Source organism: Sceloporus undulatus, chromosome 6 (genome assembly GCF_019175285.1).
Source record: "Sceloporus undulatus isolate JIND9_A2432 ecotype Alabama chromosome 6, SceUnd_v1.1, whole genome shotgun sequence".
NCBI lineage: Eukaryota > Metazoa > Chordata > Lepidosauria > Squamata > Phrynosomatidae > Sceloporus > Sceloporus undulatus.
The window spans coordinates 104,658,736-104,683,607 of record NC_056527.1 but is presented as its reverse complement, the minus strand read 5'-3'; the positions used below and the strand labels follow the sequence as shown (position 1 = coordinate 104,683,607).

Here is a 24,872-nt window from a genome sequence, read left to right as displayed (position 1 = left end):
TTTTATTTCTAGGAGCTAAATAAAGGAGAATCCAGTGTTTAGCCTGTAAAGTAAGCACAAGGTCAGGTTTACTGGAAGGAGAGAATAGACAGAAGCAGTCTGACTCAGAGTTGAGTGTGAATCACATCATCAGCTCCCTGTAAAAATAACCATGTGATGATGAACTCTCTCATGCAAGAGGAATGTGGTCTTGCATACCGGGAGTGACTTGCTCCCAAGTCTTTAAAAATAAATGATTCCCAAACTGAAGCCAACACCTATTACAGATGGCCTTGAGCGTCTGTCCTAAAATGAGAGTGAAAAAATGACAAGCTGTAACCATTTAGGATTCAAAATGTTTCTTAGGTAGAAGGGAAGCGAGGGTTGTCATTCCCACAATTTGTTGTTATTGCCTTCAAGTTGCCTTAGGTTGACCCTATGAATGAAAGTTCTCCAAGTCACCCTGTCCTCAACCCTGTGCTCAGGTCAGAGCCATGGTTTCCATGACTGAGTTTATCCATCTTCCTCTTTTCCTTACTTCCCTCAACTTTACCAAGGATTATCCTCTTTTCTATGAGTCAAACAAAAACAGATATACTAAATTATGACACTAGATAAGCAAAGCTCAAGACTCTATATTGGAGAACAAAATGAGTTGACAAGCCATTTCATGCTGTGTACATTGTGTAGCCTTTATGGTGACGGCATCTTGTATCACTCAAATGGCGTAGCTGAAAAAGTCACAGATGAAACGGAAACTAGATATCATCTTGGCTTCTACAGAGTTCAGTACCACACCATAGGGTGAGTCCCTTATCCAGAATTGTAAAATAATCCAAAAATCCATGAGTACCTGGGATGGTGACATCTTTGCTTTCTGATAATTCAATGTACACAGACTTTGTTCCATGCACTAAATTGTTTTAAAATCTTGTGTACAAAATTACCTTTGGGCTATATGTATACAGTGCTTACAAAACATAAACAGATTTCAGGTTTAGACTTGAGTCCCATCTACAAGATATCTCATTATGTATAGGCAAATATTCCAAATTCCAAAACACTCCCGAACACTTCTGGTCCCAAGCATTTCTGATAAGGGAATCTCAATGTGCATTAGCTGTTATTGTTTGCATTCAAGTCATTTCCAACTTCTGACCACCCTAAGGGGTTTTCATGAAGCTTTCTTGGCAAGATTTGTTTAGAGGTGGTTTGCCATCGTCTTCCCCCGAGGCTGAGAGAGTGTGCTTGTCAGACAGTGGCTTTCAGCAGGGATGCAAACCCTGACATCCAGAGTTATAGTCCAACATGCAAACCACTATGCCCTGGTTAGTATAAGATGACAATAACAATGGGAAACAACTAGAATAGTCAAGGAAACATATTTATTAACTACACTTGTTTCCAGCCTTTCCTATGGTAAGTGTAAGGCATTATTCACAAGCCTTTTCTCCTCACAACAACTGTGTGATGTAGATCAGGAGAGTAATAAGCCCAAGATCACCCAATGAGTATCTATTGTTGTCTATTCTCAAAACAGCAATAAGGGGCAGTTGAAATTCATGAGATGCAGGGTAGATAGGAAGCAGCTATTAAAAAGTTTGCATTCTGCCTAAGCACCAAATGCCAGTATTGCCTGCAGTTAACTTACCTCTTAGCTACACAGACCTCTTAGCTACACAAGGATTGTAGTATCTTATCAGCAGTAAGTCCTTTACAATGTTTGTTTAAATCTCAATGGAAAATCAGTGCGTTCAAAGTTTAATCACCAGAAAAAAGGGGAGGAATCTTGGAATCTTTCTGAGTCGGAAACTGTTTCTCTTAAATGTCCTCTTGTATTCCTCAAGCTTGGCAAGTTGCTTCAAAAGCTAATTAATTTTGTAATTTGTTGCTGCAAATATATAATTACTTGTTTTTCTTTTTTTAAAAACACAAAACCATAGGGTAGCAAAATTACATCACCGACACTGGGAAAATATATGTTGATCAGAAGTAAAGAATAATGAGTTAAACAAGCATTTTATGAAATCAGATGAGTTTGGGAAGTGTATATAGAAATGATTGTTTTTTGTCTAGGTTGTTTGTTTGTTTTTGTATATTGTTGGATGAATGGTAATGTGTGTTTAGATATGTTTTAATAATACTTAGAAAAACATAGGATAGCAGAATGACATCAAAAGGAAAGTGCTGCTAGAACAGTAAGGAGAAAATAAAGCAAAAACTTGACATTGTTACCCAAAGAAATCAAACTATAGATGGCAATGTTACTTGTAATGTGCGAATTTCAGTCCTTAATTCTTCCATATTGCTAAAAAGGAGGGGGGGGGGAGGGAGAAGGATCATAGTTCCAACAGGTACATGCAACCACAATGCTTCCAGTGGTACAAAAAGCTGTGGGTGGATCTCGTTGCATGCTGTGAAACTCAGTGAAGGAACAGGTTGCTCTCTGTTACTCCCACATCATTCATTTTCCACCTTAGGGTGAGGCTGCCACTGTAAACAGAGGGTGGACTCCAAGCCTACTCATACAACAAACTGGGCACGTGAAAGCGCAGAGAGCTCTACTATTTCATTTCTGGACGCTTCAACCCTTGGCAAAACTAGCCAAATGCACTGGCAATGTGAAGCTTTGTGGCAGCCATCACAAATGTTGCCCATCCCAAGACCAAGAGGGGATGCCAGACAATATCACATTTTTTCTAGCTGAAGCAAAATCCAGTGGGTCTATCCTCCTGCTTCTTTTCTCTGCTAGGGCCAAACTTTTAAATTTCTTCCAGTGTTTATGAGACACAATTTAATTTATTCCTGCTGTACTGTCACTCAAGTGAGACACTTCAGCTTGCAGTGTGCGACAATTGGGCCACCTGTTGCAAACTGAATGCTCTGAGGTGATGGTATGAGAAAGCACATACTTAAAAAAGTCTCTGGACATTGGTCTGGTCAAGCTTGTGCTTTCATCTCCTGCATGCTCAGATAATCACACAAGGCCACCCCAGAATCCACTAGCCGCAGGGCAGAGGAGTTATGGCATTTAATGGTGGACTGTCAGGGTGGGCACCTAATGATGGACTTCAGATGCAAGGTGACATATAAAAGCTACCTGTGGTGAAAAGTAAACCTGTTGCAACAAATGTTTTCTACTCATACGCCCATATTAGATGCCCACCCTGACAGAAGCAAGAATTGTGCATACTGCTGTGCTCTGATGATCAGAAGCTGAACATCTGTTTTAATATTCAAAAGGCATTTGGAAGCTGGCTTAGACTTTTTTAAGTACTGTAGTTTTTTCCCCCTTTTCTTTTAAACACCTCTACTACAGAGCTTAGGAAAGGGTTTTACCACAACTCTGTAATTCCTCAACCACGATGGCTCCTGGCCCCCAGATTCTAGATTTGTAATCCCAAAAGGTAACATTTGTAATTTCCTCTGTGTCATATTTCCCTACCCCTACACTGCCAAATAAAAGCAATTTAGGCCTGGTACAGATGGGCCAAAAGGGACGCCCTCATCATGTGCGAGGGGCGGCGCTTCTAGACGCCTATCACATGTGACGAGGGTGTCAAAAGGGCGGTGCCCTGTACAGATGGGCGCTGACATCATTACGTGCCAGACGCCTAGCATCCGCATATTGTGGTGCCATTATGTCACAAGTGCGCCATTGGCACACTGTGGCGTCATAATCATGCCACAAGAACCAGCTTTTTGTGGGTTCTTTTTGCTCTGCAGGGAAGTCCCGCAGTCTGGAAGCTGCGGATTCCCCGCAGAGCAAAACAAGGTGCCGGGAAACCGTCCTTTTTGGACGGTCTGTCCCATTCCATTGTTTGCTTAATGCTGATACATTTGTGATTGATAAATCTACAGTAGCTTACAAAGACAGACAGAATACTAATAAATGTATGTGTGTGCAGACAGATTACTGGAATCAGGCAGAGTGTTGACTGCTGAGGGCCCAAGGCAGGAGAAAATTTGCTTGTGCAACACTTTTACACAAAATACTACACCCATACTAGGCGTGATGAAGGATGCAATGACAAAACAGTCAACACCGAGAGAGACTTCCATTCCATTCTTCCATTTCACACTTCCTTATTTTAGGGACTATCCCCTATTGTCCAACTTACTGTACTTCTCTGTGGACATACATTCTAAAAGGAACCAAACAACAAGAAAAAAAATTAACTGAAAACTCTGCAGAATGGGTACCAAGGATTTATTGAACAGAAGGACACAAATTATTACCAAAAGTCAGGCTCACAGTGTCTACTCTGTTAAAAAAAAAGTGCAACATTATAATTTCATTTTAGAATGGGCAAATTTAGGCAAGGAAGAAAAAAAAAACCAGCACATAATACTGCAGTTAAGAGATCACATACCCTCTGTTTTATTTACTCAAAGGTAAAGTTACCAGAATAAATCAAGGTAGCTATGGTGTTAATTCTTTGCTTCTTTTCTCTTCTTCCTTGTGGATTCTTCTAAAAGGCAAACATGCATCAGAGCCCTCTTAAGGGCTCCCTTGAAGGGCCATCTTGGTTGGTGACAAACACAGAAGCCTAATTAATAAAAAGGGACAGATAATTTTTCCTAAGTGGCAAGAATGGGTGGAGACTGGCTTTGCAGTAGGACCATAGTTCCTTGAAGCAGAAACTTTCTGCCTTCCTGCTCACTAGCCATCTTCCAGAAGGTTTTGATCCAATCTATGAGTTGGCCAGGCAATTCTTACAGCTCAAGGAGCAATTTCCTTTCCTAAAATCTGTCATGACAAACTACATGGCTCCTCACCACCAAACAACCAAAATTTGGTGGCAATCAGAGAAAACCTGATTTAAAAACAGGATTGGAAAGAAACCAGTTTATAGAACTCAGAAAATTAAATAGCATAATGCAGCTCATATGTGATAGCTACCATCTGAATAATTCTTCTTTAAAGAGTGCTCATTTAAAGCAACTTGTTTTGGGCGAACTTATGTTAACTGAAGGGTTGGTTTCTGAATGGCATTTCTTGGACTATAAAATAATGGTATTAAAAAGAAGCAGCTGACACTGGCCTAACAATGAACAACTGCCAACAAACTTATAAAGTTACGTTTAAATTCAGAAAGTTGTTGCTGTTTCAGTAAGAGGGTTGGAAAATAGTAATAACTGCTAGACATTTTAAAAAATATGAATAATAAATAAAAAAACAGGAGTAATGTTGTTTTTTAAAGTAATTTGGTTTAAACCAGTGTTTCGCAAACTTTGGTCCTCTAGGTGTTTTGAACTTCCAACTCAGAGAAGCTGTAGCCAGTTTGGCCAACAATCAGAAATTATGAAAGCTGAAGTCTAAAACATATGGAGAGCCAAAGTTTGGGAACCACTGTTTAAGCTAACCTGGTTTAAACCAGCCAACCCTGCTTTAAAACAGGAATGCCCTGCATGATTTAAAGGTATCCTTTCCTTCTCCGCCATCAGATTTCAATGATGTGGTTTGTCACTAAATTTCAGCAGTACTCTGGGGTGCAAAAATGGCCTTGGGGGCCACATGCAGTTCACGGGCCATGTGCTGTCCACCCTTGGACTACAGAATAGGAAAATAAAAGCTCCCCCCTCCCCATCCATTTTCTATTGGATATCTACTTCTGGATGCTGTTGGTTCTGAAGAGGTTCAACATGGTTCTGTTCGGGATTTTGCTCCGGAACTACAGGATGAGATTCAGGTGGCACGACCTGGTCTGAAAAGAAAAGAGAGCAGAAATGTTTTTGCTCTGGTGTCATGAACCTAGCCTTGACTTTTAGGATTCCTGAACATTTTAAATGCAAGAATCCTGCTCTTATTTCTCTCTTAGGCTCTTACAAAACACAAATCAGATACAGACACTGGGCTCTTTTACACAACACAATTACAGTCCTATGACTCCATTTTATCTGTCATGGATTCATCCTATGGAATCCTGGCATCTGCAGGAGGTATACTTCACATGCTCAGCCAGAGTGCTCTTCTGTTTCACCAAGCTACAAGCCCTAAGATTCACCCACGGCAGTTAAATATCATAGTGCTACAATTCTGTAGTGCGAATTGGCTTCTTGACAATGGTAGCAGCAGCTCAACAGTGAAGCCAGTTCTCCAAAAGAGCGATGGCCTTTCCTCTCCCAGAAAAGTTTGAAACAGGTTGGATACCCATCCGCTAGTGCTCTTGAGAATCTGCCAAAACTTCCCCCATGAGCAAATGATGCCATTTTTTGCTACGTTAGGACTCTGAGGATCAAGTTCACTAAATTGATGTCTTTTCACATGTTTTGGACTACTGCTAATGTTATCTGTGTGGGCCGATAAAAGCTGGAGCCCCTCACCTCACAGCTCCAAATCTAGAGCATACCAGGTCAGAGAAGGTTTACTCAGAATTCTTGAACATATTAAAAAACATTTTGTGAGACAGCTCAAACCAAGAGCTTAGAAATGTTACTTCTTTTGGACCACATGCTGGCTGGAGAATTTTAGGAGGTGTGGTCCCAAAGTCTAACTGTTCAAAGCTCTGAAAAATAAATAAGACTTAGAGTGGGAGAGAAGATTCTCATTTCAGGAAAGCTCAGAGTCTGGACTGCCAGCTACTTCTCCTCTCCCAAAATAAACTAACCTCCATCCTCTTCTCAGAGAATTTAGGTTTGGGATTCTTACCTGCTGGAGCAGCATGAGGGGGCTGGGCTTGAAATTTGAGCTCTCCCCCAGGACCAGCTTGGAGGGCCTGTCCAGGTTGCTGCTGTGATTTCCTCTGTTCCATCTGTAGCACAACCTGGCATGGGAGGAAAGTTAAGAGGATCACACACAGAGAGACCTGATTCTCTCCTTTCCCATCCATCTGGACAAGTTATTTTTTGGGCTATAGCTCTCAGAATATTCAGAATTTTGAGAGCTTTAGTTCAAAGAGTAAACTTTCCAACATTCTGAATGTTCTCTTCAGAAGGTTGACCTTTGTCAAATGTGAACAAATGTGGCCCTCCATGTATTGGACTGCAACACCCAGCATTCCTCAGTTATGCTAGCTAATATGGATGAGAGGTGCAGTCTGCATATAAGCAAACCAACCAAACAAGAACTAAAATATAAGACCCTGCCACATGTACAACATCTGATAATGATGATGATAATTTATATTCCGCTTAATCTCAGGGAATCCAAGCGGATTACAGCAGTAAAATACAGTACAATTAAAAGAGATAGATTAAAAATTCCAAAATCCCACCCTCCTCCCTCACATCAAAACATAATCAAGTCCTAAAAAGAATTAAACTGAAAAAGAGTTAAAACATTAATATACAATATACTAAAATGAGATGAAAAAAGATGAAGGCTGCCTCAAGACATTTTGTTGCCTGAGGAAAAGAACAAGATGGCCCCAACTGCAATTCCACCCGCAGAAATAAACTGAACAGGCAGTTGTATTTCATTTCAATACTACTGAGAAGACAATGCCTTCTGCAGATCTAAGGGAGTTTTGTGAAGAATGGTTAGGGATTTGCCACTGTGCCCTGCCCATCAGTACCTGCCCCCTGAGATGACTGCCTCAGCCTGTCTAATGACAGGGCCTGTCCTAGATTAGGTGATCAGGGACACAGGAACCGTCAACAAGTGACTGGAGGTAATCCATTTATGGTTCACCAACACATGAAGACCCAGCTCCCAGTTGTCACCTAAACATTTTGGCTAGCAACCACACCAGGGAACCACCCAGTTAAACACTGTCCAGCCTGATGCTTCATACCTGCTGATACTCCTTCTTCTGAGCATCAAGCTCTACCTGCCGCTGCTGAAGCTCCTGATGCTGCTGGCGAAGGTGTTCCGCTCTTCGGCCTAGCTCTGCCTCCTGGGCCACCAACTCTGCCTCAAAGCGCTGGAGCTCTGCCTCGGAATAGATCTGTGTCTCATCCACAGTCTGGATAGGGAAGACATGAGAGAAGAAGTTAGTTTTTAAAAGGCACAAGACTGAAGAATTTGGGAACTATTCTACAGTTGTCCCTCTGTATCCACAGCTTGAAAACATTATACTGTATATATGAGCAAACCTTGATTTTGCCATTTTATTTAAGGGGCATCATTTTTACAGTGCTACTGTGTTTAATGGGACCTGAGTGTCCACATATTTTGGTATCTACAGGGGAGCAAAGAACTAGTGAATACCAAGGGCCCACTGTATATCACATCACCATAAAAATATTTTGGAGTGGGATGGAAAGGAAGGAGGTTGCAGAGTAGTCATATGACTCTTACTACCAGTCTTTTTCTTTTAAATATGTGAGGTTGTTGTGGTTTAGAACAATTCCTCACTGAAAGTTACTGGCCATGCTGATTGGGAAACTCTGCAAGCTGTAGTTCAAAAAGATATCTTCCTAAACTTTGGGGAAGAATTCAGAGACATAACCTTGTTAGTACAGAGTATCAGTATGCAAAGGGATCATGAGACTTACTTAGGGAAAGAGGTTTCAGCATTAGCTTTTGCAGAATCTGTGAACTCCATGCATCTGAGGAAGCAGACTATGTCTAAGAAAGCTTATGTTACAAATTCTTTCACTCAGGCCTGTTACAGACTGCCAAAATAAAGCTGCTTCGGGTCTCTTTGGAGGTATGCTGTTTAAATGATGCATGCATTCCAAGAATCCGGAAGCTGCACCAAAGCTGCACTCCAGTGCTTAGGAATGGAGTGTGGCTTTGGCACGACCTCCGGACTCTTAGGACGCATGCATCATTTAAATAGCATACCTCCAAAGAGACCCGAAGCAGCTTTATTTTGGCAGTCTGTAACAGGCCTCAGTTAGTCTTAAAGGTGCTACAATATACCATTGACTCCTACACTTTGATTACTACAAATCCAGAAAATGTGTTCCTACTTCACAATTTTTTAAAAAAAATACACTGAGAATGGCCATTGGAAATTGAGATTACCCAAATTTTTAAATTGATTGTCTTTTCTGAAACTCAGAAAGGTAATATATCTAATGGAGTGAAGTATAGGCATAAGTTCTCAATACGAGTCTATATCATCGGTTGTTACGTAATACTGCATTTCAAACCATTTCAAAACATTACTTTGCTAGATTTGACTGCTCATTTTCCAGAGGATTTTTAAAAAATTACTTGTTAAGCAACTCGAGAGAGATTAAATGATATAGCATAGCATGTTATGTGAAAAGTATAACGAACAGGGCAAAACAGCAGTCCCATGCATTCATCCTTATTTTCCACCCAAACCATTTCTAAACATCTGTATATCTGACAGCAATTTGATATCCTTTGGTTTATTTACAAGATCAAAATGTCAGCGAACCCTCAGGCCAGCTGCAGTGAAATAATCAGATCAGTAAGAACAGGCATCTTAATCCCTAGTCATTTGTGAATTAAGCCCAAACTCGTTATCTTGCCTCAAACCAAAGATGATGGTTTTCTCATTTAATGTATTTAACTGTGTATGTGCTGTGTCCCTAAGAGGCAAGCCAGATGTTCTTTTCTCAAATGCTAGGGTGGGCAGCTTGTGAACTCTCCAGATGTTGCTGGTCTACAACTCCCATCATCCTTCATCATTAGGTGTGCTGGCTAAAATGATGGGAGGTACAATCCCACAACATTTGGAGGGCCCCATGTTGCCCATCCCTGCTGTTTTGATTAGGAAAGATGTAGTATACAGTTACAAGGCGTGAAATAAAGTGAGGGTGACCATGTGTGTGTGTTTAAAGTGTGGATGAGCAATGGTTTAGGGGGACATACTGCCCCCCTCAGGAGATTTTGGAGGGCACTTTCATTGGCTCCACCACCAGACTTCTGGGTTAGTCACTGTTGAAAAAAGGGCCTAAAACCATCAAAAGCCAAACCTTAGAAACAGATTTTCAGAATGTCAGCCTCCTCTCACATACCTTCCATCCATCAACTTCATTAAATTCCTTTTTCTGGGTTGATTTGAGAAACTCATCCAGGGTTACCAGCCGGTCCTTATTAAGGTCCACCTGTGAAAGAAGAGTAAGTCAAGAAGTCTTCACATAATTTTTTTCCCCCTTTTCCCTTCTGTTGACTCTTTTCTCACACTTTCCTTTCCTCATCTTTTAGGGGTTTAAGTGGTCTGGAAAAATTTGGTCTGTAAACACCTGAATCCTCCTTTCTTCATTTTGCTGCACATAGACATGGGGTACAAAATCAAACATTAATAGAATTGCAGCTTGGTAGTTAAGACACTGACTCTGTTGCTTGCAAGATCAACAGGATGGCAGTTCGAGGCTTGGATGCCACACAATGGGGTGAGCTCCCATCACTAGTCCCAGCTTCTACCAACCTAGCCATTCAAAAGCATGCAAATGCAAATAGATAGATACCTCTCCAGTGGAAAGGTAAACAGCTTTTTATGCAATCATGCTGGACACATGATCACAGAGTAGTCTGACAATGCTGCAACTTCGGCTTAGTAACGGAGATGAGCACCTCCTCCTACGGTCGGACATGACTTGACAACCTTGTCAACGGGGAATACCTTTACCTTTAGCTTTTACTCACAGAACTTAACATGCTTCTAGCCCTAATTGCTATTAAATATGCTTCAATGTATATTTAAAGCCCAGGTAGAGAACAATGGTCCTATAATTTCTACCAACTGTAGCCAACAAATCCAATGGCATGAAATTATGGAAGAGGAAACGAAATAAAATAAAATTTTAAAATCTGGAGGCCCATAGTTTCCTACCCTTGGCTTCAAGTATCTATGTACCACGCTTGTACAGCAACAGCAGCTAACAGTAGAAGTTAATGTTACAATACAACATAATTTAAAATTTCATCAAATGACAAACAATACAAGTTACCACCAATCCAACAGCAAAAAAGTATACAATACCACATGTACTCATGTATAAGTCAACCTCATGTATAAGTTGAGGGAAGGTTTCAGGGTCAAAATCCTGGATTTTGTTATAAACCCGTGAATAAATCAAGGGTAAAACTTAGGAGGCTATAAGGAAGGATGGAAAGGTGGAAATACCACTTCTGTCCCTCCTTCTCCTTCTCTGTACCTCTCCCAACCGATTCCCATGTGCTGGAGGAGAGGTTTTAACGTTGGATTGAGAAAGGAAGCAAGTTGACTTAAATGGAGAGTTGTTTCCATAGGAAGCAAGGTCTTACAAAAAGGACTGGGGAGATGGTTTTAAATGGAGCGGGGTTTTTTATAGGAAGCCAGGTTGTGCAAAACAGAGTAGAGAAAGAAGCAAGTAGATTTAAATGCAGAGTTTTTCTGATAGGAAGCAAAGGCTTGCCAAACAGACTGGAGGGGGAAGGAATTGGTGTTCAATGGAGATTGGGGCATCAGGCTTGTTTGCTTTAGGACCTTTCTAAGCACTACTGATGTATTGACCCTTATATAAGTCTACCCAAAATTTTAAGGTCAACTTTGGGACATAACGAGTATATACGGTAATAGCACACTGTCAAAAGTACCAAGTGCCACATAAAGATTTCTCAGAAAAATCACAGATGTTATACTGCTTATTGATTTCCTGCACTCCCTACTCTCTGAAGAAAGGGGAAAAACCGAAAATTTAGGCCCATCATTTGCAACCACATCCAGCCACACAGTGGCACATGATTTTTCAGAAGGCAAGAAACAGCTCTCCATGCTTTGCTCTAGCAACAAACTGTTCTAGCTACCATGTCATTTCCTTCAAGCTTCTTTAACTATCTTCATCCACTAATTTTGGGATATGTTCCCCCTGTGCTTTTTATCAAGCTGAGCCTCCTTAAGCACACCTGTTTGTGATAATAACAATGACAGAATAATGTTTGATCATAATGACCAGTGGAAAACAACGACCTTTAATAATATTGATAACAATAATATTGGCAATAATTCTTAGCTTTCACCTGCTTGATCTCAGTTAACCTTATAACAAAGATGCAAGATAGGCCAGGATGGTTATGTTCATTCTACAGACAGATAGTTGATTGAGAGAAACCAAGAATCTAGGGAAATCATGTTGGGCTATAGTTCCTAGATCCTCAGTTAGATGGCCAGTGGTCATGGTGACTCATGGATTCTGGGAATAAGGAAATATTTTCTCCAAGATCACCATTAGGTCCCTCCCACAGTAAGTTCAGGCAGCAGGGGGAATGTCTGAACTAAGAATCCCAGATTCTTTGCAACTATGACTCATCAGCTGCTTGGACTGTTTTACCTCTTCTGGTTTCTAAAAAAACAGAAAGAACCATTTGCACACACAATTCTGCCTATATCTGATTCCTTTCATCCAATCATCTGTCATCACCTGCCCAGCCCATACACTCACATTTTGCATGACGTGTTCCCGCATTCGCAGCCGCTCCTCTTCCATTTCTAGCATATCATCTTCCTCATTACGGGGGTCATAGACCTTCTCCAACTGCAAGATGGAAAGACAAAGGTCAAGACTCAGGAAACTCAGCTATTTATCTTCCTTTATTAGCCTCCACCCCAGACAAACCCCCATGCGCTACTTGAAAATATCCAGAGATCTTGCTGTAGCACTTTTATCTCTTTTCTGACATTGTTTGGGTTCTACAAGCAGATACAACTTGTTAGCAGTGGATGCTGGTGGGTCCCATGTCACTGGGACAGTGGATTGTTTCAAATTTTAGAGGAATATCCATTTACCCCAAATAAGTTCAGCCCCTTGGACAACTATGTAAAACCTGGAGTGGGTTAACTGGATTTCTCACTACTTCATTGCCCATTTGATAATCTGACCCTCGTCAAAACTGCCCCAATCAGAAAAAAATCAGAGAAGAGCAGAGCCAAATACAGATGTTTTTGGTACATCATTATCTCTGATCACTTGTTTCTGGACTGTACCACTGCTGCTACCATATAATGTGCTTCAGTGTACAGTTGGCCCTCCATATCCATGGATTAAACCATCCATGGCTTGAAAATTGGTGGATGCTTAAATCCCATTATGTACCAGTGGGATAATAAAATGGTGTCCCTTACATAAATGACAAATTAAGGTTTGCTTGTAGGATTTTATATATTTATATATATATTGTTATCCACGGAGGGTCATGGACTCAACTCCAGAGGATACCAAGGACCCACTGTATATGCAAAACTGCTCAAACACAGAAACCAGCATGTCAAAGTAATAATAATAATAATAATAATAATAATAATATGTTTTATTTTTATACCGCTTTTCCGAGGTGATCAAAGCGGTTCACAGAATCAATAAAAATTAACACATCATAAAAACATCCTCAAAAAAACCAATAAAAATAGAACAACATGCAATAAAGACAAGCAAGATGGTGGTTGGGAGGAGGGCTTGTCTTCTTAGCAGGCAGAGGCCTGTTGTTGCTGGCCTGCTTCTCTCCCCCTCAAGATGGCAGTCGGGAGGAGGGCTTGTCTTCTTTGCAGGCAGAGGCCTGTTGTTGCTGGCCTGCTTCGCTCCCCCTCAAGATGGTGGTCGGGAGGAGGGCTTGTCTTAGTAAAGCATTTCTAGCCTAGGCACCTTCCCTTCATGCTGCTTTTCCATGTGCAGAGAAATATTCTGATTTTTTAAATCATGGACAAGCATTTAAGCAGGTGAAATGTTCTCCTTGCCACCCCACCCCCTAAATTGTCATTGTGAACTGGCACAACCCAGACACAAGTTTGATTCTATCCATGGTAAGTAAGCCAAGAACTTACCTCCTTAGTGAAGAGGGCCTCTAACTCCTGTTCATCTAAAACTCCATCACTATTGGTGTCTGGAGGGCAAAAAAACAAAAACAAAAACAAAGATTAGGGAAAGCCCCAAACATATTAATGGAATTTCCAGTATGCAAAGAGACCTTGTAGCATCTTTGAGACTAACTGAGCAAAAGAACACCAGAGCTGCTTGGGTGTCACAACAAACTACAATCCCCAGAATTCAATAGCACTGAGCCATGGCAGTTAAAGTAGTGTCAAACCAGATTAATTCTGCAGTGTGGATGTGGCCATGGACTACTTTGAAATTTTGCCTGTACAAATTAGCAAACAACTGAGCCATAACTCTGCCCTAGTGCCATGAGTGCTTATTTAAAGTGTGGAAAGGAAACTCAGAAAATATGTCTATTCTTCTTCATCACTGTGTTAAGCCCAATTTTGTTATATATTCAGAACAGAAGGTTCAGTAGCCTCTCTGAGGAATGTAGACAAAATGTACCTAACAACCTGTCCTACCTTGCTGAGTTGACAGTTACATGTACCACTTTGGCAAACCCACACCTTCTCCATCTTCCATTCAACAGGTGTATGCAAAAGGGGCAACTAGCTTTAGCCTCAGATATGAACTGGGTGAACACACAGAACTTTTGAATCATAAGCAAGGGCTGCAGGATGTCCATGCCAAATTAATATTTTTTTAGTTTTTATTTATTAGAGGTAGTTCTACATCACCTCTAATCTCATTTGAACAAAAATCCGAAGCACTTTACCAGACCATTATATAGGAAAATAAGGGAAGGAAAAAGGAAAAAAATGAAGGGAGTATGGGGATTGAGAAAGAGAATGAAAAATAAAAAGGAATGGAAAGAAAAAAGGGAGAAAAAAATAAAGGAAGAGGAAGGCAGGCAGGCCCAGGTGAAAGATATATTCGATAAATGCCTAAAACGTAAGGGCACTATAGCGATAATACATTCCTGAATCTAAAATAAGATGTTCTCCTCAAAAGAAACAATAGCATTTTTTACCATGTAACTTGAAAAAAGTCTTAGGGTTGAATTCATTAGGATCCAAGCCATCCGTTTCCTGCCAGACCTCCTTCAGTTGATCACGACTGCCCTGTATTGGTTGGAAGAGATGTTCACGTTTAAGTAACCAAACTAGGTTGAACATGATCCCCCGTCTTGCTGCCTCTCCTACAAAAATGTAAAAGACAACATCCTACCGGGACGTTGACCTTGGGGTGCTCCTTGTGCTTCTTCTTGAGCTCCTCAAAGTGTGCTTCCTCCTGCCGCCGCTTCTCCTCATCCAGAGATTTCAAGTACTCCCGACGTTCATGCTCCTTCATCATCTCATAGCGTTTGAACTCCTCATGGTGAGCTGCATCATAATTCTCCAGGTCTTTGGTTGCCTGCAAGGTGAAGATGAATGTCATCACTCACTGAGTCCCAGCACTCGGAAGAAACTTTTAAAAAGACTACAGTTACCAGAATCCTGCACCACAAAGCATTTTTGATAACCTCAGAGAGGAGGATTGTGTGCTTTTAATCTGCATGTTTGAAGCACAATAAATTTTCTTATGTTTAAAGAACCCATGGGGCTCAGTCTACCAGAGGCAGACAAAAAAGCCTCAATATTTTGCTGATCTAGTGAAGGGAGAAGGAAGACAAACAAGAAGAAAAGGTCAAGCATACAGCTTGAATGAGCAACTCCAAGTCACGGGCTTCAAAGGTGTGCTGGTTCTGAGGATCCAGGTGCTCAAATTGCTTCAGTAAGGCCAAGTGATCAATCTGTACATCTGAAAGCAAGAGAAAAAGCCAGTTAAGCATATTGTTTCATACACCTGAAGTTTAAGCAGGAAACATGAGGGTGGTTTTAAATTAGGTGGGCAACTCTCATTCTCCAGGTAATGGGAAAAGAGTATGGGTCATGCAGTCCCAAAGTACACCTGGAGGGACATCATTACCACTCCTATTTTAAATGGCCCCCAGTCAGAGCAGCTACAAGAACTGTTTCCATTTTCAGAGGGAGTGCAAGTAATTCTGGAGAAAACAATGAGGTGGGATGTTATTTTTCTATGAATGAAGTCCAGTTTACAAGCCTGCTGGGGCATTAACTAGACACTTTTTAGAAACAGAATGTTAAATTTGTCTTTTGGGTACTCCCAAGGCAAATCCTAGGATGAACCAATGTGGTGCAGTGGTCAGACTACTCGAATTGGAATCTGTGAGATCCAGGTTCTGTTCCCCACTTAGAACTCATTGGCTATGTTTGTTTGAGCCAATTACGGTCTCTCTTACCCTGACCTACTCTCCAGGGTTGTTGCAAGGATAAAGTGGGAAGGAGAGCTAGGTGCTCTCCCTTAAAGTCACTGGTAAAAAGAAAGAATCCTTTAGGACTATAAAAAAATAATAAATATTTTTTAAAAAGTGGTTGGTACAATAATAAACAAGTATCAAATCCAAAAGCAGCAAAGAGGATCAGGTGTAGGAAGGGTACAAAAGTGCAGGTTTCGCTCAGACTGCCAAAATATATATAAAAACTGATACCAAAGTTATCTATCAAAGCTTACACCTGAACTGGTCTTCAGTTTTTCAGGTGGACTCCCGATCTGACCAACTCTTTCCTCCACGCTATTCATCAGTGACAGTCCCAATAATAGCACCCTGGACCAGAGTTTGGAAAAGTTCCTGTTTTTGGACTACAGCTTCTAGATCTCCTATCCACAGAGAGCTGTAGTCCAAAAAATTAAATTCTTTGAGCCTTGCCCAGGATTACTGATTTTCAGCATTCTCTGTTCCAAGCCCCTCCAGGAGCATCTGGAACCAATGCCCTCAACTCACTTTGCTCCATGGTGGCATCCATTTTGGCTTTCAGAAGCATCCGGAGCCGGGATACCTCCTGACGCTTGAGCTCATCAAGTTTGGTGCGTACATGGTGGCTGACAAAGTCTAGCTCTTTGCTCAGTTTTCCACTCTGAAAGGGGTCAGACAAAGAAGAGGCTAGTTGTTACATGTGTATCCCACTCTTCCTCCCAGCATAGATGTTCCCATTCCAACTTCTACCCAACAATCCTGTGAGGTGGGTTAGGTGCAAAGATACTGGTTAGCTTATTCAGTACGCCTTGAAATTTGAAGCCAAGTCTTCTCTGTCTAGATTCAAGACTGGCACCTCTGACCTGTACTGTAATTCTGATTGTAAAATCATGAATTTTTGAGGTTGTTGTGATGGTCATTTAAATAGTAATTCATAGCAACATTCCATGTTATGTAGAAGATGGAGCAAGCTTATTTTCGGCTGCTCCAGAGGACAGGATCCAAACCAGTGGATTCAAATGACAAGAAAAGAGATTTTGACTGAATGATTTAGGAAGTACTTTCTGGTGGTTGTTAGCCACCTTGAGTCTTAGTACTGGGAGAAAGGTGGGATATAAATGAATAAAATAATAATAAAACAAATAATAATACTTTATTCTAAATGCACACTGTTCCATATTTCCCACTAACCCAGCCAGTTGAACGGTGGCCTCTTCCAAAGCAAAAACAAATCCTACTTTCAAGATTCTGTATCTACAGCTCCACCACAAGAATCCATGTCATGCCCCTAAGAAAGCCACCTTTTACTATTCATCAAAATGTCTTCTGACACTGAAGACAATCTGCACTTGCTAGCACACAGAAACTCACGCTATGCAGTCTCAATTCACCTTGATGTCCTCTGCATTAGCTGCTTGAAGCTTTTCCCGGAAGTGTCCATCTGTTTCTAACACATTGATCACTTCTTGGAGGTAGCGGTGATAATAGAGGCCAGTGTCCTGTGTAAAAGCCAGAGGAAAGAATCAGGTTGTCTGGATGTCATCTGCAGAGATGAAACTCAGCAGTCAAACATGTGATTTGCATGAAAAACATTCTCAAATTTTGTTCCTGTAATCTCCAGGGATGGGAAATGCTCCTGCCTAAAACCTGGTAAAGCAGCTTATGACAGAAAGAGAAACTTTGGGTGCACCTACACTGCAGAAATAATGCAGTTTGATACCACTTTAATTGCCATGGCTTCCTCCTACAGAATTCTGAGATTTGTAGTTTTGTGGAGCATCAGCACTCTTTGACAGAGAAGGTGAAAGACCTTGTTAAACTACAAATCCTAGGATTCCACAGGATGGAGCTCAAGTTCTTAAAAGTGGTTTCAAACTAATTATTTCCACAGTGTAGATGCATCTACAGTCATTCTAGATGCTTAGACATTCATTTCCCAGAAGGTTCAGGTAGCGCAGCCGTTGGCAAAGGATTATGCAGAACCTTGTCCAAACCATTTAGCAGGGCAAAGTGTTCCACTGCATAGGTCATAAAAATGTTAATTTTAACGAACTAAAAAAAGACAGTATGACATAGATAATTTCACAGGAAAAGGAAGGAAGTCACTTGAGGGAGTAGGAAAACTTCAGTTGCCTGAGAGTGATTGTTTATTAAAAGTATTTCTATATCATCTCTGAGCCCACAAGAGCAATTAACAAATAAATTAAAATCACACAAACATAAAAACATTTAAAGCACATTAAAATACTCTTTAAAAACTCCTGAACTCAGTGTAAAAACAATCTGAGGCTGTATCTGCACTGCAGAAATAATCTAGGTTGACACTACTTTAATTACTATAGCTTGATGCTATGGAATTCTTGGAATTGTTTTGTGAGACATTTAGCCTTCTCAGTCAGAGAGCTCTGGAGCTACAACAAGCTACATTTCCCAGAATCCCAAAGCATTGCACCATGGCAGTTAAAGCTGTGTCAACCTGGATTATTTCCAGGTACGTACCTAAAGATGCATTTGCACTACAGAAATAATCCAGGTTGATACAGTTTTAACTGCCGTGGCGCAATACTATGGAATTCTGGGAACTGTAGTTTTGTGACACATTTAGGCTTCTCTATCGGAGAGCTCTGGTGCCCCAACAAACTACAATTCTGACAATTCCATAGCATGGAGCCATGGCAGTTAAAGTGTGTCAACCTGGGTTATTTCTGCAGTGCAGATGCAGCCTTAGGTTGCGTCCGCACTGCAGAAATAATCCAGGTTCACACACCTTTAACTGCCATGGCTCCATTCTGTGGTGTCAACCTGGATTATTTCTGCAGTGTGGATGCAGCTGATGACCCATCAGCCCTATGTGTTCATTGCTCAGCCAGCAAACTGTCCAAAGGGCACTTACAAAGAGGCCACGGCAGTGGAAAAAGATCAAGGAACATAGCACTCACCGGGGCTTCAGGGGGAGCCTCTGCTGCTTGTTTCTCTTTGGGCCGCTCAATGGGAACACAGGTGGCCAACCCTAAAAGGGTAGCGCTCACGAACCATGCCAGATGCATCTTCTTGTGAGCTGGTTCTCTGAAGAAAGAACATGAGGAGTGAGAACAATGCAGTTACTGCCTCTGCTTAGAAATGGCTTAATTGTGAACCAACTAAAGTACATGAAGAGGGAAGTGACCCAAATAAGAGGGGAAAGATTGACTGGGAGGAGGATGCCATAAGCAACTGCAGTGGGCCATTGGTGACCACTGGGGTTTGCTTCCAGGACTCCCCTCTGGATACCAAAATTTGTGGATGCTTAAGTCCCACTGAATACAGCGGCACTGTAAAATGGAGTCCCTGAGATAAAATGGCAAATCCAAGGTTTGCTTTTTTGGAATTCAGATTTTTAAAACTATATTCAATATCTAGCCTTCCTTTGTCGGTCCTCGCCTTCACACTGTTTGTTACCTGGCTTATAAACCACCTTTGACAGCATTCACTGGTCCTTTCGGACATTATTGAAGGCTTCATAAAACACCATGAAAATATACAGCGCTAAAATAACATTTTCATCCTGCTTTTACAAGATGACTTTAAAACTATGCCCTCTACATATATTCAGAGGCCCCCTTTCCACCACCCTCTTTTTCCAGCATGCCTTTTTTACCAGGTCTTCTGTACATGCCTAGAGAACACCTTTTCATCACCCTCCTTTTGCAACATAGCTTTTTCAAAATATCCTCCATACATACACACCCACGCTCACACACACACACACATATAGACTTTTTACAATGTCCTCTGCACATGCCTACAGCCCCCTTTTCACCATCTCTCCTTTTCCAACTTCACTTTCCCCCCCACAATGCCCTCTGCACATGCCTTGAGGCCCCCTTTTCACCACCCCTCCTTTTCCAACATGCCTTTTTCTTTTACATTGCCCTCTGCACATGCCTATAGGTCCCCTGTTGACATACACACCCTTTCATTCCAACATGCCTTCTAAGATGCATGTTTACTAGAAGCCTCTGCTGTTCCTGCTATCATATTATTTTACCGGCCTCTGGGCTAGAAAAAGCCCTGGCATTGAATACATACACAAAATGAGGCTTGGTTCTAGGTTCAAGAGTTCCCCTACCTTGACCTTAGACAGCTGCGCACGAACGTTCCACTGCCTGCGCCACTCAGCTTCCCCAGCCCCGCCCCTATATCTGCATATAGGGCCACGCCCCCTTTCCCTCCGGCCTTGGGCTCCTTCGCCGCCACGCCATCTTCTCCTTGTGTCACGTCCGGCGCCGCTTTGTGCGTCACAGCCTGGAGTCTAGGGAATTTTTTTTTTGTAACCGCAAGCCACGCCCCCTCTTCCCGGGATTAGCATACTGGCCCCGCCCCCTCTTGGGGTGAGGGAACGCTTTCTTAGCCTTTCGAATATTCTAGCACTTTTCCTTAGTGAGATAATGGCTTGTCTATATAATATAATATAGTTTATAATTTATATAATATAAATTTACTATATTTTGCATACAAATAAATATAATATATATTTTATATATATAATATAAATATATGTTGAATACAAATAAATATAACATATATTTTAAATATATAATATACTGTATTATATAATCTATAATTTATATAATATAAAGATATTATAGTTTGCATACAAATAAATATATATTTTAAATATATAATATATAATCTATAATTTATATAATATAATGATATTATATTTTGCATACAAATAAATATAATATATATTTTATATATAATATATTATATAATTTATATAATATAATTTTATTTTGCATACAAATAAATATAATATATATTTTAAATATATAATATATTATATAATATATAATTGATAGAATATAAATATATTTTACATACAAATATATATAATATATATTTTATATATATAATATATTATTATATTTTTTATATAAAAATATATGTTGAATATAAATAAATATAATATATATTTTTATATATAATATATAATATATTATATAATTTATATAATATAATTATATTATATTTTGCATACAAATAAATATAATATATATTTTAAATATATATTATATATTATTTAATATATAATTTATAGAAGATAAATATATTTTACATACAAATATATATAATATATTGCATACAAGAACCTAATAATATTAATAACTACAACAATAGTTTAATAATAATAATAATAATAATGTAATATAATAATTCTTGTACTACTATTAATAATAATAATACCTTGCAGTTATTTAATACAGTACTTATAGTATTATAATATTTTATAATAATATCACAATTTTACAACATAACAATGTATATATTTTTATAAGTATACATTAATTTATAATTCATTATTATAAAGTATTATTATTATTATTATTATTATTATTAAGCTTTATTTTATATAGCGCTGTAAATTTACACAGTGCTGTGCAAACAATTAAAATAGAAAAAATAAATCTGCCCACGGCGTACGTTCTCCACAGATAATTAAATAATTAATGTTAACATCTAATTTTATATTGGTTTTTTAAACTTTGTACGTTATTAATTTTATAATTTTAATTTTATATTTGTAATTTTTAATATTTTTTCCGATTTTAATTGTATGGTTTTTAATTGTTGTTTTAATGCGTATATATATATATATATATATATATATATATATATATATGTTGTTCGCCACCTTGGGTCCCACTTTGGGAGAAAGGCAGGATTAAAATTAATAATAATAATAATAATAATAATAATAATAGAGGTTTGAGCATTGGACTACAACTCTGGGGACCAGGGTTCGAATCCCAGCTCAGGCATGGAAACCCATTGGGTGACCTTGGGCAAGTCACACACTCTCTCAGCATCAGAGGATGGCAATGGCAACCTCCTCTGAAGGTAGGGTTGCCATAAGCCAGGACCTCCAAACTGGAACAAATGTAGGACAAAGGTAGGACAACATTTTCAAATGTAGGACGTGTTTTTTTAAAAAATGGAGGACATGCAAAAAAATTGATGATTTTTAAAAAATGTTAATATAAACACATGTTTCTTAGGCATGATCAAAATGGAGGACATTTTGGCATTTTTCCTAGACAGATGGCCAAATAATAATAATAATAAAAATAATAATAATAAAAATAGCAAAAATAAAATAAAAAACAAGGGAAACTTGTATATGAATAACAATAAAAATTAACCAAAAAATAATAAAAATACATTCAAACTACTGCACCACACTGACTTGAAATGTAAAAATGACTTTGCTCAGGGAAGTGCTTATGTTTAAAACTGAGCTTGTTTTAACATGAGTGGGGAACCTTTTGATCTCGAGATGTTTTGAATTAAAACTCTCTGTCCCTCATGATCAGTTTTGCAAGTCCAGAACATATGGGGGGGCATCTACACTGTAGAAATAATGCGGTTTGACACCACTTTAAAGTGCGCCACCTTACTGAATCTTGGGATTTGTACTTAGCCTTTGTATCTTTAGCCTTTGCTGCAGAGAAACCAGATGTCCTAATCATAAAAGAGGATAAGGCACTGTAAAAGGTAGGACATTCAAGACAAATTGAGCACATGGCCAAATAAAAGCTAAAACACTTAATATAAATATAAATTCATGCTTTTTAATCATGCTCAAAATGGAGGATGTTTTGAACATTCCTCCTGGACAGAAGGTTGAAATGTAGGGCATGTCCTGGAAAAGGAGGACATCTGGTTACACTGCCTTTGTGGCCAAAGAGCACTGTTGCTTCACAAAACGGCAAATTTCAGGGTTTTGTAGGATGGAGCCATGGTAATTAAAGTGGTGTCAAACTGCATTATTTATTTCTGCAGTGCAGATGCCATACCTTTTGTCTCCCAAATCTCTGCCTTAATCGAATTAGGGGCAATAATGGGGTTGATTACATTACATGAGAAATACACATTTTCTCCATCTTTGATGTCTCAATGTGCAATTTGTTTCATTTAGATGGCCATATCTAAATGGTTTGGTTTCCGCCATGAAGTCCATGAAAGCCATGACTTTCTAGTAGGAGACAACAATAGCCAGCAAGAGGTAAGCATAAAAGAACGGATGGGAATGTGTGGTCCTATAGAGCTTGATCTCCCAACTTCCCTTGCCATTAGCAAACTTGACTGAAAGGTCCAAAACACACTGCAGAAATACCGTAATTCACTTTGAGACCGTTTTAACTGCCCCAGCTCAATGCTTGGGAAACCTGGGAACTGCACTACAACACATTGGCCTTGTGGAATTAAATGTTCAACAACATCTGGAGGACTGTAGGTTCCCTAACCCTCGACATGAAAGAGGAACCCTTTTTATCATTTTCATTATTATTATACAGTATTGTATTTGAATCCTGCTATTTTTCCTCAAAGCTGCTTACAATTAAGATTACGATTATAAAAGTGATGCATTGTTACAAGGAGGCCAAGAGGATCAGGAAAGTCAGTGGTGGCAAAGTAGGAAAGGGGTTGATGACAAGCTAACAATTTGATCTAGAACAGTGGTTCTGAAAATCCTCTGGTCATTTTGGATTTAAGGTCCCATAATCCCTCACCACTGGCCAAGGTGGCTGGGATATCTGGTTGAAATCCAAACTATCTGGAGGACCAGAGTTTCAGAACCATGCTTCTAGATCCGTGCTTCTCAAATGCTCTTACTACTTTATCACACGGGGGAAATCGGGGGGTTAACCAGCAATTAATCCGTGAAAATCACGCAATTGCAATTGAAGATTTTCTCACACTTTGCGCTTAAAGAGCCATTATCCTGGGAATAACAAGCGAATAACCAAGCAAAAAAACAGCAACAAAGCATTCATGGGATTTTCCTGTGAATGATTTGTTGCTGTTTATTGTCATTTTATTCTTGGTATAATGGCACTTTAATGTTGATATTGTGTGAAAATCTTAATCGTGATTGTGCGATTTTCATGGGTTAATTGCTGGTTAAAGCCCCGATTTTCTCCATGTGATAAAGTCCCAAGGAGTGTGGTTCTTAGTGCCTTACCCTTGGCCATATTTGCTGGGGATCATGGGAGTTGTGTCCCTACAACATCTGCTTCTCCACAGTTGGGAGCTAAAGGTAAGCAGGAGCAAGGGGAAATGGAGGGAATTGACAGAAATTGAGACAGGTGTAATGGACAGTGTGGTGTAATGGTTTGGATGCTGAACTAACACACTGGGAGACCAGGGTTTGAGTCCTGGCTCATCCATGGAAACCACTGGGGTCCAAAACATACTGAGGAAATAAACCAGTTTGAGACCACTTTAATTGCCCTGACTCAGTGCTAGGAATTTCTGGGAACTGTAGTTTTGTGTGACATTTAGCCAGGATTCCCTAGCACTGAGCCAGGGCAGTAAAAGCGGTGTCAAAGTGGATTATTTCTGCAGTGTGCTTTGGACCTGGCAAGTCACACTCTCTCAGCCTCAGAGGATGGCAATGGCAAACCCCTTCTGAAGAAACTTGGCAAGAAAATCCTGTGATTGGTTAGCCCTAGGGTCACTGTTGTGTGTCTTCAAGAAACAACTTGAAGGCACACAACAACAACAACAAGTTTGGTGTAATCAACCATAAAATGGAGACTAGAGGACATGGGTAGAACTGGAACCCATTCCCACAGTAGCGTGAACCACCCTATCATATTATCCCTCATGCTAAACTTTGCATCCTAGAAAAATGGTGAATCTTAGGCCCTTTTCACACTAGCTGGTAGTGTTCTGGGTAAATTCAGGCAGATCCATTCCTCCAATACCAAATATGTCTGGAATGGAAGTTCCCACTACCTTTACCCTGATCAAACCTCCCCGGTGCAAATTAACTCGGTTGATGTTCACACTTACAAAGTATCGATTTAAGATAGAGCCTCCTTCAATCATTCCTGTTTTTTTTTGTTCTGTCAATCAAGTGACGCGCATCCAC

General features: G+C 39.9%; 2 protein-coding genes across 7 annotated transcripts in view; one reads left to right on the top strand and one right to left on the bottom strand.

Moving 5' to 3' along the window:
- Positions 1-5,242: 5,242 nt before the first annotated feature.
- Positions 5,243-20,221, bottom strand: NUCB1 (nucleobindin 1). 3 transcript variants are annotated; one of them, XM_042473449.1, is made up of 13 exons: positions 20,064-20,221; positions 18,895-19,021; positions 17,347-17,454; positions 16,484-16,616; positions 15,335-15,438; positions 14,866-15,051; positions 14,669-14,759; positions 13,644-13,702; positions 12,268-12,360; positions 9,859-9,948; positions 7,716-7,886; positions 6,632-6,746; positions 5,243-5,687 (listed from the first exon to the last, which is right to left on the bottom strand). In XM_042473449.1, the coding sequence occupies exons 2-13, from the start codon at positions 19,000-19,002 to the stop codon at positions 5,578-5,580; spliced, it is 1,368 nt and encodes a 455-aa protein (XP_042329383.1). In that variant the 5' UTR covers positions 19,003-19,021; positions 20,064-20,221; the 3' UTR covers positions 5,243-5,577. The 3 variants fall into 3 exon arrangements, with proteins under 3 accessions (XP_042329383.1, XP_042329384.1, XP_042329382.1); XM_042473450.1 differs by having other exon boundaries at positions 20,024-20,090; XM_042473448.1 differs by lacking the exon at positions 20,064-20,221 and adding an exon at positions 19,907-19,929.
- Positions 20,222-21,840: 1,619 nt separating this feature from the next.
- TULP2 (TUB like protein 2) overlaps positions 21,841-24,872 on the top strand; it is a 38,040-nt gene continuing 35,008 nt past the window's right edge. For 2 of the 4 annotated variants that reach the window (XM_042473440.1, XM_042473439.1), the window contains exons 1-2: positions 21,857-21,887; positions 22,914-23,000. In XM_042473440.1, coding sequence (XP_042329374.1) covers positions 22,914-23,000 — 87 coding nt within the window. In that variant the 5' untranslated portion in view covers positions 21,857-21,887. Of the gene's footprint in view, positions 21,888-22,468; positions 22,490-22,913; positions 23,001-24,872 lie in introns of those variants that run through there. The other 2 variants (XM_042473447.1, XM_042473446.1) reach the window with 2 other exon arrangements.

Bases quoted from the DNA above. Each gene is read 5' to 3' on its own strand.
- NUCB1 (XM_042473448.1), bottom strand. The intron at 15,052-15,334 runs GTATGCTTGACC...TTCACCTTGCAG, and splicing joins TGGAGTTGCTCATTCAAGCT to GCAACCAAAGACCTGGAGAA. The intron at 14,760-14,865 runs GTAGGATGTTGT...CAACCAATACAG, and splicing joins ACCCCAAGGTCAACGTCCCG to GGCAGTCGTGATCAACTGAA.